Source organism: Gracilinanus agilis, chromosome 4 (genome assembly GCF_016433145.1).
Source record: "Gracilinanus agilis isolate LMUSP501 chromosome 4, AgileGrace, whole genome shotgun sequence".
Lineage (NCBI taxonomy): Eukaryota > Metazoa > Chordata > Mammalia > Didelphimorphia > Didelphidae > Gracilinanus > Gracilinanus agilis.
In genome coordinates, this window is record NC_058133.1 from 307,805,811 (window position 1) to 307,821,227 (window position 15,417).

The 15,417-nt window shown below is 35.4% G+C and overlaps 1 protein-coding gene across 1 annotated transcript in view; it reads left to right on the plus strand.

The window, feature by feature from the left end:
* The window catches only part of ADGRB3 (adhesion G protein-coupled receptor B3), a 907,908-nt gene that overhangs the window by 844,443 nt on the left and 48,048 nt on the right, over positions 1–15,417 (plus strand). The window contains exons 25-26 of the mRNA XM_044676017.1: positions 13,260–13,355; positions 14,828–14,867. Of these exons, the coding sequence (XP_044531952.1) occupies positions 13,260–13,355; positions 14,828–14,867 (136 nt within the window). The remainder of the gene's footprint in view (positions 1–13,259; positions 13,356–14,827; positions 14,868–15,417) is intronic.

The following is a 15,417-nucleotide window of genomic DNA, read 5'->3' on the forward strand; positions in this document are numbered from 1 at the left end:
TGAAATACTCCATTGCTGGCATTTTAATGGTCATGCTATGAGTAGGGCATAATTTCCTTGAGAAGTAGCCTTGCTTTCACAAATCTGAAGCCTTGAATTATTTGCATATAAGGGGAAGAGAAAGGAGGAGAATATGCCAAAGCTGTATCTGTGCCAGCCTAGTTATAATGTGTACCAGATAATATTCTTTAGTGTATAATAATCACAATAACTCACATTTTTATAGTCAAGTGACTGGAATTAAAATCAAAGTTTTGTTATTTACTATATTCGTTTACCTCAGCTACCAAATTAATCATTCTGGGCTTCAGTTCTTACCTATGAAATCTGAAGACTGAAGCTATAGGAAGATGGATAAGCCAAAAAATCCTAAAGGTACACTTTTATGGTATATGGCAAAGTCCACAGTCCCTACTTTACATCATGCGGTCAGGCAACACTTGGTGCAGAACTGATGGTGAAGCCTGGAAAACCTTAGGATGCAATGGCAAGGAAGAAGATAAGGCTTGGTGGTCCCATTGACTTTCATCTGATCTAAGCCTTTTGAGCAATCAGGTAGGGTGGTTTCTTAGAAACCCAGGAGCAAGGAAGGGAGCAAGTCAGAAAATCAGGATAGAAGAACTGTATTTGGAATAAGCTGCTCTATCTAGTAACCTCTTTGGGGCTTTGTTTCCTCATCTATAAAATGAAGGGGGTGGGCTAGGTAATAACCTCCAAGGTCTCTTCTACCTATATCAATGATCTTATGAATTCCTTTACACTTCAACTTTGAAAAGGTTATTTTTTAATCATTTACCTCAGAAGGCATTTTCTCAACATAGGAATGCCTTATCACTTTGCTTTGCTAAAATTACAACCACTTCTTTACTCCATCTATTTTTAAATTATCTATTTCATGCCCTTTAGAAAAAAGGTAAAAGTGAGATTTGTGAGGAGATAGACAAAAAGAATAAAAATCTTTATTAATAGTCCAATTTTTTACAACTTTGCTATACTTTCAACTGCGCACCTTAAATTCTTTATTGTTAATTTTATTTAGATGAAATAACCCTGGAGTTCTTTAGGAGAAAGGCAAACTTTTTTTTTCTTCACGTTTATTAATTAGAAACCATTAAGATTAAGCATATATTCTGTATATCCTATTTACTTCCCCTGCTTCTAAATTGCTAGGAGAAAACAAGCCAGCGAAGACTTATGTAGCCTGTACAATGGTTACTGTTGCTAGGAAACACCTTCCTTGGTAGCCGCACGTTCAGCACATCCATCTCTCTCACTGGGCTTGGCTCAGAAACAATCTTGCAGTTTGATTTCAGAAGGGGATGGGAAAAAAGCTTGTGATACAAACTAAGCCACTGTAAAGCCCTTTTGCTAAATGAAAGGCAGAAGGAAAGTGAATGCTTAAACAGATAATTTCATAATTTCCAACTGAGGATTCTTTGGTAGTTCTGCTGAAAAAAAAAACAATGGAATTCAGATTCAGGGCCTCTTTGCATCGTCTCAGATGATGAGAATGCACTAGGTCAAAATTTTCTATTTGTAGATTGTGTGCGTGTGCATGTGTGTGTGTGTGTGTGTGTGCATGTGTGTGTGTGTGTGTGTACACAATATCAATCAATCAACAAGCACCAATTTACATCTACCATGTGTCAGGCATATAAAGAAAAAACAGTGTCCTTTTGCACATGAGGAGCTTATAATATAACAGAGAAGATAACATGTAGGCATATCTATAGTTACATAAATAAGACAAAGCAGATCCAAGCTACCCTTGGGGAAATGAAGGTTCCGGTAACTAGAGACCAGACATTAGCATACATACAAACACATATATATGCATGTGAACAGGGTCTCCTAAGAGAGGAAGTATTATATAGTAGATAAAGTGATAACCAAGGAGTCAGGAGGACCTGTACTCAAGTTATGCCTCTGACGTTTAATGACTGAGTGGTCATGGGCCTGTTCCTTAACCTCTTTATAATACCAGGCAGCTTTCTAAGACTAAGTTTTAGATATTTCTAATATCCATTAGTGGAGGGAGTTTTTATACTGGAACTCCTTGGCACTAATCAAAGCAGAGGTTCCTCACATCTAAAATATCTTCTATAGCAGAAAATTAAACTGTGGTCTCCTTGAGAGCAAAAATTTCATTTATTTTGGCCTTTGTTTTTGTATCATCAGATAACACAGTGTTTGGGCATGTCACAGATACTTAATAAAGACTGTTGATCTGATTCTTAGCATTTATCACTGATAATGTGACAGTAAATACTGAATAAAATAAAATTTTTAAAGTGCCCTTGCTCATATTTTGGATGTAGAGTGTTGTAAAAGTCTTAGTGCAGTTTTAAGTCATGAATGTTCCCAAGGTGTTAGTGTGGTAATAATCTACTAATAGGTTATTAATAGGTTAGTAATCTAACTATTAAAGCTAAAAACTGCACCAAGATACTTGAGGCACACTGTATACAACCAAACCCTTCAAATGGTCAAGAAACAATCTGGAAAAGAAAAGATATTCTGTATATCATTGACTAGATAACTCCATAGACAAAGCATGAATCTAGAACTCTAGCTGTTTATAGAATATAGAACAATCAGTTGTGAAATACTGATGTGGAGATCTTTAGAGAGCTAGAAGATGAAAGACTATAACATTTCTTGATCATTTGGGAAAAGGGAATATGGATTTTAGAGTCTTTGATGATTTGTGGTTTGGTGAGTGTGTGGAGAAAACTTCAAGAAAGGAGATGACTTCTGAGATGATTTAGTACTTTCGGTGGAAATAGGTCTTCTACTCAGCAAATGGAACCCAGGGATTAGGCAAGGTTAATGTATATCACCTCTGGAAAATTAGTCTAATGTACCAGGCCAATCTCTAAAATGAGATAATCAGGGGCTCCTAAGCAATGATCATTAAAAGAAAAGAAACTTGCTTCTGAAATGGAGAGTGGGGTGAGGAGAGGGATCAAAATACTCAAAAGAAAGGTATATCACAAAGAATAGCAGCATAATGCTTGGAAATAGTTGGCTTTGAAGCACTTCTTCTGACTAATAGGGATGATGGGAAAGCAAAAAACAGTGTTGAATTAGTTTAATGCTATATGATTAGATCTTCAGCCAGATGATCAAATAACTACGCATGCACAGAGTTTTAAGGCTTACTGAAGCTCTTCCTTACCACCACATTGACCTTGTGAGTGAAGTGCTTCTCTTTTCAATTATAATTACAACTCCACTTTATAGGAATCCAAATCTCAGATGGATTAAGTGACTTGCCCCTTGATCACACAGCTAGTAAGCCAGGGAAACAACATGAACATGTGTAAGTGAATACAAAATGTTTACAAAGTAATATTGGCCTAAGGATGAAATAAATAAGAGAAAGCATCTTGTAGGAAGTGACATTTGAGCTGAGTTTTAGAAAAAGCAAGAGATTCTAATAGATGAGAAGGAATTTAATTCTAGCCATGGGACACAGGCTACATAAAAGCAGAGAAAGAAAATGGAATGTTGTGTATGAGGATAAGTAGTAGCCTACTTTTACTAGATCACAGAGCGCGTGATGGGGGAGTAATGTGTGATAAATCTGGAGAGTTAGACTACAGCCAATTTCTAAAGAGTTTTAAATGCCAAATGAAAGAGTTTTGCTTTTATCCTAGAGTCTCTCACTATGCCTCAGTCTTCTTAATTCTATTCTATACTCAGTGGCCTCCATTCCCTTTACCCTTAAGTTATCTTCCAGGCTCATCCCTGTTCTGACTTTATTTTCCCAACTTCTCAATGTTTACCTTATAATGAGAGAATTTAACTCTATATCATCCTCTGTTCCGTTAGCCCTTAGCCCCATTTTCCTATCAGTTTGTATCTTACAAAATCCCCTCCCACTATCCCATGACATTTCTTTACCCTTCTCCCCCTTTTCTCTCTAATGCTGAATCATTCCCTAGACATTAAATTTTTCTGTATAGTCTACAAACACACCCTTGTCTGCCTTATCTTCTAAAACTAAAAAAAAAAAAAAAAAAAAAAAAAAACCCTCACCATTCCCTTGAAGCTATCCTATGTCCATAGCCACAGGACAAAGTACTAGACCCAAGATCAGGGAACTTCCCAATGAATAGATGAGAAAACTGCTAATGCAAGCTAGCACTTTTTTTTTTTTGATACCTTTAGAGCATGAGGCACTGAGACATTCCCAGAGTCACATAGCCAACATGTGTGAGAATCAGAACCAGTATTCATCTCTTAATAGATTCAAGGAGAGTTTTCTATACACTATATCACAATACCTTTCACAAATCAATTCCTAAGGGAAAAAATAATTTTATACTCTTTATTTCTATCCCTATTCCCTCACTCCTAAACCCCTCAGAAGCTGTCTTCTGACTTCATTACTCAACTGAAACTGCTCTCGGTAAAGTTACAAGAGAACTCCCTTAATTGCCAAATCCAATTATTTGACCTCAGTCTTCATCATTTTAGACCTATCCACAGTATTTGATATTGTTGGACAACTTCTCTCATCCTAGATATCTCTTTTCTGGGATTCTCTCCTCATTCTCCTCCTATTTGACTGGATGCTTCTTAGTCTTCTTTGCTGAATAACATGCATGTACCCTCCACCATCTGTGCATGTATCCCAGGGATAAATCTTAAGACTTGTACTAGATCCCTTTTTCTACACTCTCAGACATCTTTTCAACTCCCAAAGGGTTCAATTACCACTCTAAGCAGATGTTTCCCAAATCTATGCATCCCTCCCTGACCTCTCTACTGTTCCACATCATCACATATTGAACATCATGCATTTCGATTTCAACATATCTAAAACAGAACTCATTATTTTTCCACCAAATCCATCCCTCTTCTGAAATTCACTATTTCTGTCATGGCCATGATCATACTTCCTGTTACACAGATTTGTAAAATCAAGATTCACCTTTGATACTCTTCATTGTCCCTCACCTGACACAGCCAGTCAACTGTTAAGCCTTGAACACTCTGCCTCTACAGCATCTCTCTGAATCCATCCCCTTTCTTCACCATTCAACTTGGCATTTAATCACCTCTTATCTGGACCATTTCAACAGCTTCCTAACTGAACTCTGTCTCAAGGAAAGCATAGAACCCCTCTCCAAACCATACCCCTGAAACAATAGTTTCTGACCACATTGCTCCTCTAGCCAAGAACCCTCAGTAATTTTGCATTGTCCCTAACATAAAATGAAAACTCTTCTCTTTAACATTGAAAACTTTTCTCAATCTGACTGAAGGCTACTTCTCAAGATTTCTTATATATGATTCTCCTTGGGACAATCTATGGGATGGTCAAATGGGACTCCTTGATGCATGATATTTGATCTTCTGTCTCCATGTCTTTACACAGTCACTCCTCCATGACTGAAATGCATTCCTTCTTTACCTCCAACTCTTATAAACACTAGTTTCCTTCAAAACACAACCAAAGCACCAGCTTCTATGTGAGAATTTCTTTTCCTGGTCCTCCCCAAATTATCTTGTAATCATTATCCATGTGTTTTATATTTATTCAATTTTGAAATGCAAAATGAAATGAAATGTTCCTTGAGGGCAGGAAATCTTGTTCTTGCCTTTGTATCCTTAGTGCATATAATAGCTCTGGAATATAGGAGGCAAAAAATTTTTATAGGATAGAAGGAACCTTAGAAGCCATTTAAGTACAACCCTTTCATTTTACAGATGATGAAATTGATGACTAGATAGGTAGGCTAAGTGACTTCCCCAGAGTCACATAGGTAGCAAGCATCAGAGTTGTCTTTCATTCATAATAGAATGATGTAGTAAGATTATAGAAGTTAGTTGGTGCTAGGTTCTGGAGATCTTTGAATGCTAATCTTGGACATCTGTATTTTACTCAGAGGGTGACAAAGAACTGTCAAGTTTTTTAACAGAATAACATAAGCCAATCCAGATATAAGGAAGTTTTGGCCTTTCTTATGCACAGGGATTATTGGAGAGAGGAAGGGATAAGTGAATGAGGAACTTTAAAGAGAAACTGGTGAGTAACAATACAGGCCTCATACTAGAGTAATATCAAAGGAACCAACTGGAAGGAGGAATTAAAATGAAGTGTAGTATAGTGGACACAGTATCGGCCTTGGTATCAGATAGACCTGAATTCAAGTCCTACTTCTGACACATAATGAGTGTGTTACTCTAAGCCATTTAACATTTTAGGGCCTCTAGTCAATTCTCTAAAATTATAAATTGCAAAATTGTTGCTGATATACATCAGCAGAGAGAGATTCCTTAATGAGAGTTCACTACAGCAATGAAATTGTAAGTTTAGAACCACCCATTCTTTCTCTGCATTGAAATGAGAGGGGGATATGCCAAGACTAAAAGGAGTCACAAAGATTTGGACATGATTAAAAAATATCTTAACAAGAGAACAAATCTTACAATATTTGGTGGCAACATATGTGAAAAAAGCTCAGCATGCAGAATTGCACAGCAGACCTTGTTTCTTTGATGTGAAGGGAAAAGAAAGGGTGCCAAGCCAATACTGAACTACAGATCATTTTATGAATGGCCTAGTTGCTCTTATGCATTTCATCTAGAAAGTTCTGACCACATGGAGACCCCTTAAAAACATGGTGTTTGATATATATATAGAGAGAGATTTATAGGCGTATTATATGTTTATATATATATATATATATTTATATGTGTGTGTATGCACATGTGTATGTACAGGTATGTGTGTATTTATAGCTAACAAATACATAGGTTTACACATATCCTTACTGTCCTCCCTAATAGAATATGAGTTTTCAAGTTTCATTCTTGGCATTTGAATCCTCAGTACCTGACACAGCTTGAGCTATTTAATAAATCTTTGGAAACTGATTAACTGATTAAAGTAAAGCCTTAAATGGTGGAACTATTTCTTTTAATAGCTTAAAGTGTCTTATGTGATAGGAAATCTAGAAGGCAGGAAATGATGTCTATTTTGCTCCAAGCCTAAATAAGAAAACTAGTTCAAACTGCATAGTCCCACTCATGGAGGTTTTCTAAATTGGTCTATTACCAAACATTCCATTGGACAATCTCCTTAAGATCTCTAAATCTGCCAATGATTTTCATTCCAGAGTATCCTCTGGAAGCTTTGTTCCGAAGGAGTACCAACAGAAAGGCCTTTCTGTAACTTCTCCTGTGACTAAATCACTCTCTATAGGAGGTGGACAGTAAAAAGACACACCCCTTACGACTTCTTTGAACTCATTTCTCATCTAAGAATTCTTTAATAAGAAAGACTTATAGCTTTTTAAGGGAGTCCTAAGAACAGGGCTCAGCAGGAAAGTCAAGATAACTTACCACATACATGGTACTTTAAGATAAAATGACAGCAGTATTAAAAGACTTTCAGACTGCTATAGACTATTTAAATTCTTTAGCTTTCTGCTCCTTATTTTCACAAACCTGTTGTCTGATTTTTTGTTACTCACATACTCATGAATCTATGATCTCATCAATAAAGCTATTTTCTCCTAGAGGTCAAAGTACAGTCATGCCTGCCTATCGCTATGGCCCTTGCCCATGACTTTCCATGAGTTTAACATAAAGGGTCTGTGTAAGATGCTGGGGACTTGCCTTAGGCATGACAATGATACCAGTAGAACAACATTGCTGTCCACTGGTTATCTCTTGCTTTTCACCATATGATCAGTTATATCTAGTTCCATCATCTAGTTCTTGACTGGCATATTTTATACTTCTTAAAATATTACAACCTTTTTATACCCATTTTTTAATTTTATAATTTTTATTTAAAGGCCCTACAGATTTTTAACTATTGAATTGCCTATACTAAAATCCAATTTAATTATCATTTCATTGGATATTCTTATTATTCCATAACCAAGACAAAACTATAACTTTACCAAAAGTGGCAAGTGAAAAGGGAAGTATTTGGGAAGAAATCAAACTCAGATATCTCATGTCCCATAATTTATATTAGGCAACATGGTACAGCGAAAAAAAAAAAAGCACCAAATCTGGAGTCCAAGGACCTGTTTTCAAATTAAATCTTCGTTATTTACTACCATATCCTGCTTCTTGTGTTTCAAATTTCACACCTACAAAATGAGAGGGTTAGACTAGATTATCTCCTAAGGTCCCTTCTAGTTTTAGAACAATAATTTTAGGGGATGGGTTTTCTTAGTCAAACTACTTTGGTTTTTAAGCCAAATTTGAACTACTACAAAAACTTTAATGTTAGTAGAAGCAGAAAAGACATCAATTAATTTTTAAACAACTGAAAGATACAGAACTGCATTAAATCATTACCTATTAAAATAATTCATATCTAGCACTGCCTAAACTCATTGATTTATTCATAATCCATTGTAAGCCAGGTATAAGAAACTAAATAATAAATTCAATTCAGCAAACATTTCTTAACCACTTGCTATTTGTTTTGTATCAGTATAAATTACAGAGAAAGTGCCAATATGTTTTGAAAGAGAGAAGTGCCTCATCTGGGAGAAGGAAATCATAGGTCTAACCCCACACAATGCTAAGCAGTAGGGGACCTATAACCTTTACATAAAACACATTGTCTAGTCATGGGGTTTTTTTTTTTGTTTTTTGTTTGTTTGTTTGTTTTTTTAATTTTAAACCCTTAACTTCTGTGTATTGGCTCCAAGGTAGAAGAGTTGTAAGGGTAGGCAATGGGGGTCAAGTGACTTGCCCAGGGTCACACAGCTGGGAAGTGTCTGAGGCCGGATTTGAACCTAGGACCTCCCATCTCTAGGCCTGGCTCTCAATCCACTGAGCTACCCAGCTGCCCCTCATGGGGTTTTAACAAGAGTTACTTTGAGTAATCGGTGTTATTCTGAGATGAGGGTAATAATAAAGAAAAAAGGGGGCAGCTGGGTAGCTCAGTGGATTGAGAACCAGGCCTAGAGATAGGAAGTCCTAGGTTCAAATCTGACCTTAGGCACTTTCCAGTTGTGTGACCTTGGGCAAGTCACTTGACCCCCATTGCCTACCCTTACAATTCTTCTACCTTGGAGCCAATACACAGTATTGGCTCCAAGACAGAAGGTAAAGGTTTTTAAAATAATAATAATAATGATAATAAAGAAAAAACTGTTCACTGCTTCAAGATCACCAATGGTTATAGTTAAGAATTTCCACAGAAAGTTTATCATTTCTCTATTAGAATTATCTTTGGTCTTAAAGACTTGCCACCTGAAAAAAAATAAATATAGGGGGGTTTGGTAGAATGGGTAAATGATGTATGACTAGGGTATATAGCTGGGGAAAGACACTGGGTTCTTAACTGTTGGTGATGTGTCAAATCACCAGATCTGGGTAAGGATATTTCAAGGAGAGGCTGGTAGATAACATAACAAGGTTTATTAATAAACTGGGACAGGTAGGGAAGGGAATGGGAGTAACTAAATTAAATACAACTTGGATTCTCTTCCCAACAAGGTCTAACAAGGTGACACTACTCTGACCACACTAAAATTCCCTCGACTGCCTAACTAAACCTAACCAGAGTTCCTATTAAGATAGTAAAATAAAGGAAAACTGGAAGTTGAGCAGGTCCAGCTGAATATTTTGGGGTCTCATGTATGTTGTCCTCAAACAGGGACCACAGGAATCCAGTTAATTATAGCCAATAAAATCCAATTTGGAGAGGGAGTAAGGATATTGACACCAGTGTGTACCACTTTGTATCTTACCTATAACAAACTCCAGCCAAAGATCTCTAGATGGTAGTTGACTTCTCCAAAGCAGCATATAGAGAGGAAACATCTAACCCCAGCCAAGGGAAAGTCCAGGGAGTAACTGACACTTAGCCAGCCACCCATCAAAGTTCTGGAATCTTTTTTTCCTCTGGCTGTCAATCACCTTCACTTTGCTTAATTCCCTATAACACACACCCAAAAGCTTGCTTCCTTTTCTTTTCTCCTCCCACCATAGTGTTTTTTGTTGCTGTTGTTGTTGTTGTCTTTTTTACCAAAAAGTAAATTCTAAATTATCTTTAGATCTTTATACAAAACCCCATATAGCCAGGTTCCAAAGGAGAATCTGTCTATATCTTCATGATAACTATCAACCAGTTGATAACTTAAAAAAATATTAACCATTTTCCCCAATTTTCTAGATATATTGATGCTTGGAATTATGTAGATATATCCTTTTCTTGTTTCAGGTTATTGGTTTTCTGAGGTATCCTCCCCTTACAATATGTGTCATTATTTGGAATTTTCTTGACAGAGATACTGTAGTAGTTTGTCATTTTCTTCTCCAGTGCATTTTTCATATGAGGAAAATGATACAAACTGAGTTAGGTGACTTGCCCAGGGTCACACAGCTAGTGTCTAAGGCAAAATTTAAATTCAGGAAAATGAGCCCAAACCTGGCACTATCCATGGAGCCACTTAGCTGCCCCTTTAAATATTAGTTAGTATTTATTTAGTGTTTTAAGGTTTGCAAAGTACTTTGAAAATGTTATCTCATTTTATCCTCATAACAGTCTGATAAAATATGTACTATTACCATTTTACTAAGACTAAGAGAATAAGTGATTTGCCCAAAGTTATGAAACTAGAAAGTATCTGAGTCAGGATTTTAACTCAAGATTTTCTTGAGTCCAAATCCAGTGCTCTATCCACTATGTCACCAGGGACAGGGAAGTATCTCTGGTAGAAAATTCTAGGAAATATAGTATTATAACTAAAAAATATCATCTAGTTGTTAAAATGATTGTGCACTTCTGGGATTATAGAATTTAGAGCTGCAATCAACCTCCCTTTGCAGATGAAGAAATAGCTAGATTTTGAAAAGTCTTCCAGATATACTTTTATTGATTATTATAATCAAGTTGATATTATAATATCAACTTGAAATCTTTGGGCTGCTTTCCCCTTTTTGAAGGCCAGGAAAATAAAGTATTATCCAGAGGAGTCATTAAGTATATGCATGATATTCTTTTTAGAGAAACTTTTTAAGAGGTAGCTTGTCAATCTGGTGTGTCCAACTCAAGCAGAAATGGGGGCCACTAAACTGTACAAAAGGATCCCTGCATATTGATTTAATTTTTAAATGTAATGTTATCCAAATTTTATTGAATATTTATATATTTTGTTAAATATTTTCCAATTGCACTTTAATCTGTTTCAGGCTACATTAGAGAAGATTGTGGGCAGCATGCCATAGCAGACCACATATTTGACACCTCTATTATAGATTATTAAGTCAAAAAACAATATAAAACAAAAACAAAAAAAAGTTGTCCCTATTCCAAGATGCCCAAAGGCACCTTTCCTGAAATATTATTTATTCCATTTCCTTAAACTGTGCCCTATTTGCAATTACTGTAAGGAACAAATGCTGACAACTAGCAAATCCTGATTGTTCTGACAACTCTTCTATGGATTGTCTTAAAAATGAGTATATTTTCGGTACTTGTTTCTGCAGACCAGAGAAACAGATGATAAGACAAAAATTCTCCACTTACTCTGTGGGTTTATTGACTGGATTCATGAGCTATATTAGACTCTTAACTATGTCATTTAATTTGATTTGGAAGTAGCTTCCAAAGCAAACCATGAGGGGCCCCAAAACTTGAATATATCGGAAAAAGGGCTTGTTTCTCCCTATATTAAGTCACTCACAGAGAAAATCTAGGTCAATTAGACCTATTTCTCCAAAACTGACAGAGAAAAACATTAGGCTAGGCTTCATAGAACATATACTTTTATTATTATATGTAAAGATGGAATAAGGAACTTATTTTGCCCAGCTTCTAATCCACCCCTCGGGGTATTGGAGGGGAGGTATCAGACCATCACTCATTCTTTACAAGTCCTTTCTCTAGAACAGGGTCTTTTAAGCCAAATTCTGTGAAATAGTTTTTTTTTTTTTTTATCAGTATAATTTACTTCATTCATAATCCCATGTATTTTATCCTTTTAAAAACATTCTAAAGAGTCTGATTGATAGTTCTTTTTAAAGATGTTCAAAGCACTTTTCTCACAATAGTCATAAGTCTGTAGATGAGGAAACCAGCTCAAAGAGAACAGGAACTACCGATAGACACCAACTATTAATTTCTAGAGCCAGGATTTAAGAGATGAATCTGTATCAAAACCCAGAGGAAAGTCAGGCCTAGAGACAGGAGGTCCTAGGTTCAAACCCGGCCTCAGACACTTCCCAGCTGTGTGACCCTGGGCAAGTCACTTGACCCCCATTGCCCACCCTTACCAATCTTCCACCTATGAGACAATACACCGAAGTACAAGGGTTAAAAAAAAAAAAGAAAAAGAAAAAGAAAAACCCAGAGGAAAGAGCAAAGGATGTGGATTCAAATCTGTCTCCAGATATTGCCTGTTTGATCTTAGGTAATCCACTCATCCTTCTGTGGTTCTCAATTTCCTTATCAATAAAAATGAGAAGATTAAACTTATCTCTAAAGCCCTTTCACATTCTAGATCTCCAAGCCTATTATTTTTAATCCAGTGCTCTTTGTACTATATCATAACTGCCTCTTAATGCATGCTAAAAAGGATGCTGTGAGCCAGTGAATTATCCACACTTGAAAAGAGTCCTTAAACCCAGAAGGAGAATACAATTAAAATTATCACATGCTTCTATCTTTTCATACTTCTTGTCTTCATCTCTAAGATAAGAATATCCTTTGACAATGTGACTAGTAAGAATTAGCACCACTTTCTTCATATACAGCAAGTTACTAAGCCTTAAAAGCAGAAAGAATATTTTCTTTCTGAGGATCCTCTACATGGACAGTGGAAGAAGAAGAAAAAAAAAAAAAACCTCTAAATCTTCCTCCTATGAGAATATTAAGGATTTATCTCATTTCTCACAACATTTGAAATTCTGGTGAAGATTTCTGCCAGACTGGATAGTAAATTTCCTGTGCAGGACATACATAGTTTCTAACAGTAAGAATCAATCTGCCCTTTGGCATGCTTATAGTCAGGCAGAAGAATTATTAGTGCTGAGCCAGATACAGCCATGTTGATAGCTGTAGAGTTCTTCCTTCTTATCTCCATAGACTGACTATCTGGTGAACTATAAATCTCCTTAAGGGAGAAGAAAGCCTAAGAATTTAGGTATTTGCATTAAGGTGTCATGACAAAGTGAGCATTAGATCATAAGATTGAAGCTTTTGTTCACTTCATGCTTGAGTCATTATATAAAGAGAAGGAAAAAAAATCAATATTTTGTCATCCTTTTCACAGGTTCAAGATGCATTTAGATGTCGGCTAAGAAATTGCCAAGATCCAATCAATGCAGACTCCTCAAGTTCTTTTCCTAATGGACATGCCCAAATCATGGTGAGTTTTGACTTTGTTCACTAAGGAAAAAATTTTGAATTTAAAAAACATGTTCCTAATAGTAAAAATGATTGGAAAGACCTAGAGTGATTTAATCTTTGGCTCATTAATTTTTTCTTGAAGAATATTATAATATTCATCTTTTGTTAGATTCCTATCTGGCACACTACAATTCGGGGTTGCAAATATAATATGTATATATATATATATATATATATATATATATATATATATATATTGCTCTTTTATTGCTGTCTCTGCTATCACCTGCTATTTCCCTGGTAAACTGAGGGAGAGGATTCCTTTTTGGAAGGGAAGTTTTTTACTCTTATAGAAGATTCTGGTGTTTTTTTTAGAACAGAGAGCATGATGGGTAGCATACTTTTAGCTATCTCCAAAGCTTAATGGCTTGACATCCTTCCAAAGAAGGAGCACCTGGGGAATAGTAAATGAGGTGACACTATTTGTTGAACAAAGGTATACTTTAATTATAACCACTTGGATTTGTCTTGACATCTAATTTTGAAAACAGATGAGAATGATACTCTAGGTACTTAAAAGGTTAACAGTATTTCATAAATTCTTGGAGCTTCTGTGTTTCACTTTAATTAACATCAAAGAGGATAAGTTAGATGTCATTAGCTAAAATATGGAAAAAAGTCAATGCTTAGGAAAATTGTATGCCCATATACACAAGTTTTCAATACTAGAAAATTCAAAAATGACATTAAATAGAATAGGGTCAGTTTAATCACTTTAGATCTTTTTTTTCTCAAGTTGATACATTAAAACAATAATTGGGATTTTTATATAGTTACTTAAAAGAACAAAAGCATGGGGAAAATATAAAGATAAAACCAATATGCAATGAGATTTTTTTTACCAGATGTGTACTTACTTAACTGTAATAGATGACTTTGACATTTCTAAGATATAAAGTTTTGTATTAAGTTAGAGGCCCTTTCTTATTACTTAAGAATGAAAAAAGATTGAAGGGATTACTTTGGTTGTAAGTCTTGGCTGCATTACAAGAAATGCAACAATAAGCAATAAATTTCGTGTTGCCATTTAAAATAAAATGCAAAAGTCTATTTTAGGACATTTACAGTAATGTAATTTGTAACCATTTCTCATTTTTACTGTTTATGAAATGACCCTAACATTCTCTTTCAAAAATTATAATCCTATTTAATATGGTGGTCAACATCCTTAATAAAGAAGTCATTATGTATTATGTTATCCTATTTAAAATGTCATGCCTTCTTCAGTCACTTTTATTTAATACTTTGTGTCTAGACAGTATTCTTTTAAAAAAATTCTTACTGTTCTTCAGAAAATATTCTCCCTTTTTGCATAAAAGAATCAACTCCCTCCTACCAAATTGGATATCTAAAATTTTCAGATTATCAGGGCAGTGTAAATGAAGTTCCCACTAAGTGATCATTGTTATGCTTTATTATTTGTTGTTACAGACAGATTTTGAAAAGGATGTGGACATTGCTTGTCGATCAGGTAAGGATCTTTTTATAATTGTTATGTCTGATAACTGTTTTTTTAAAAATCAGGAAGTTTCCCATAGTACAAACATGTTTCTTTCATAGATGTAATTATATAAAGAAATGTCTTTATAATGCTTATGTAGAGTTAGAGAATCTTATCTTTGGGAGGAAACTTAGAAGTCATTTAGTCTGATCACCATCCTAACATTAATTAAAGGATTTCCTTTATAAGATCTAGGAGTCTCAGACTATGCTGGATATGTCTACAGACCTGTTGACTCTGTCAAGATACCATTGGATTTATGTGATATGCTTACTTTAATTATTAAAGTTGATTTGCTCAGGGGAAAATAAAGATTCTTGAGAGCTATCACTGAATATTTTAAGCAATGAAGTATCAAACACCTTATTCCATTACTGGATAGCAATCATAGTTTGAAAATTTCACCTCCCTGCAAACTTTCACCCATTACTTATGGTTCTGTTCTTAGAGGAATGTTGTCTCTTCCCTATTGTATATGACATGTCACCAAATACATGTCTTGCTAAGGCTTCCCTTTGTT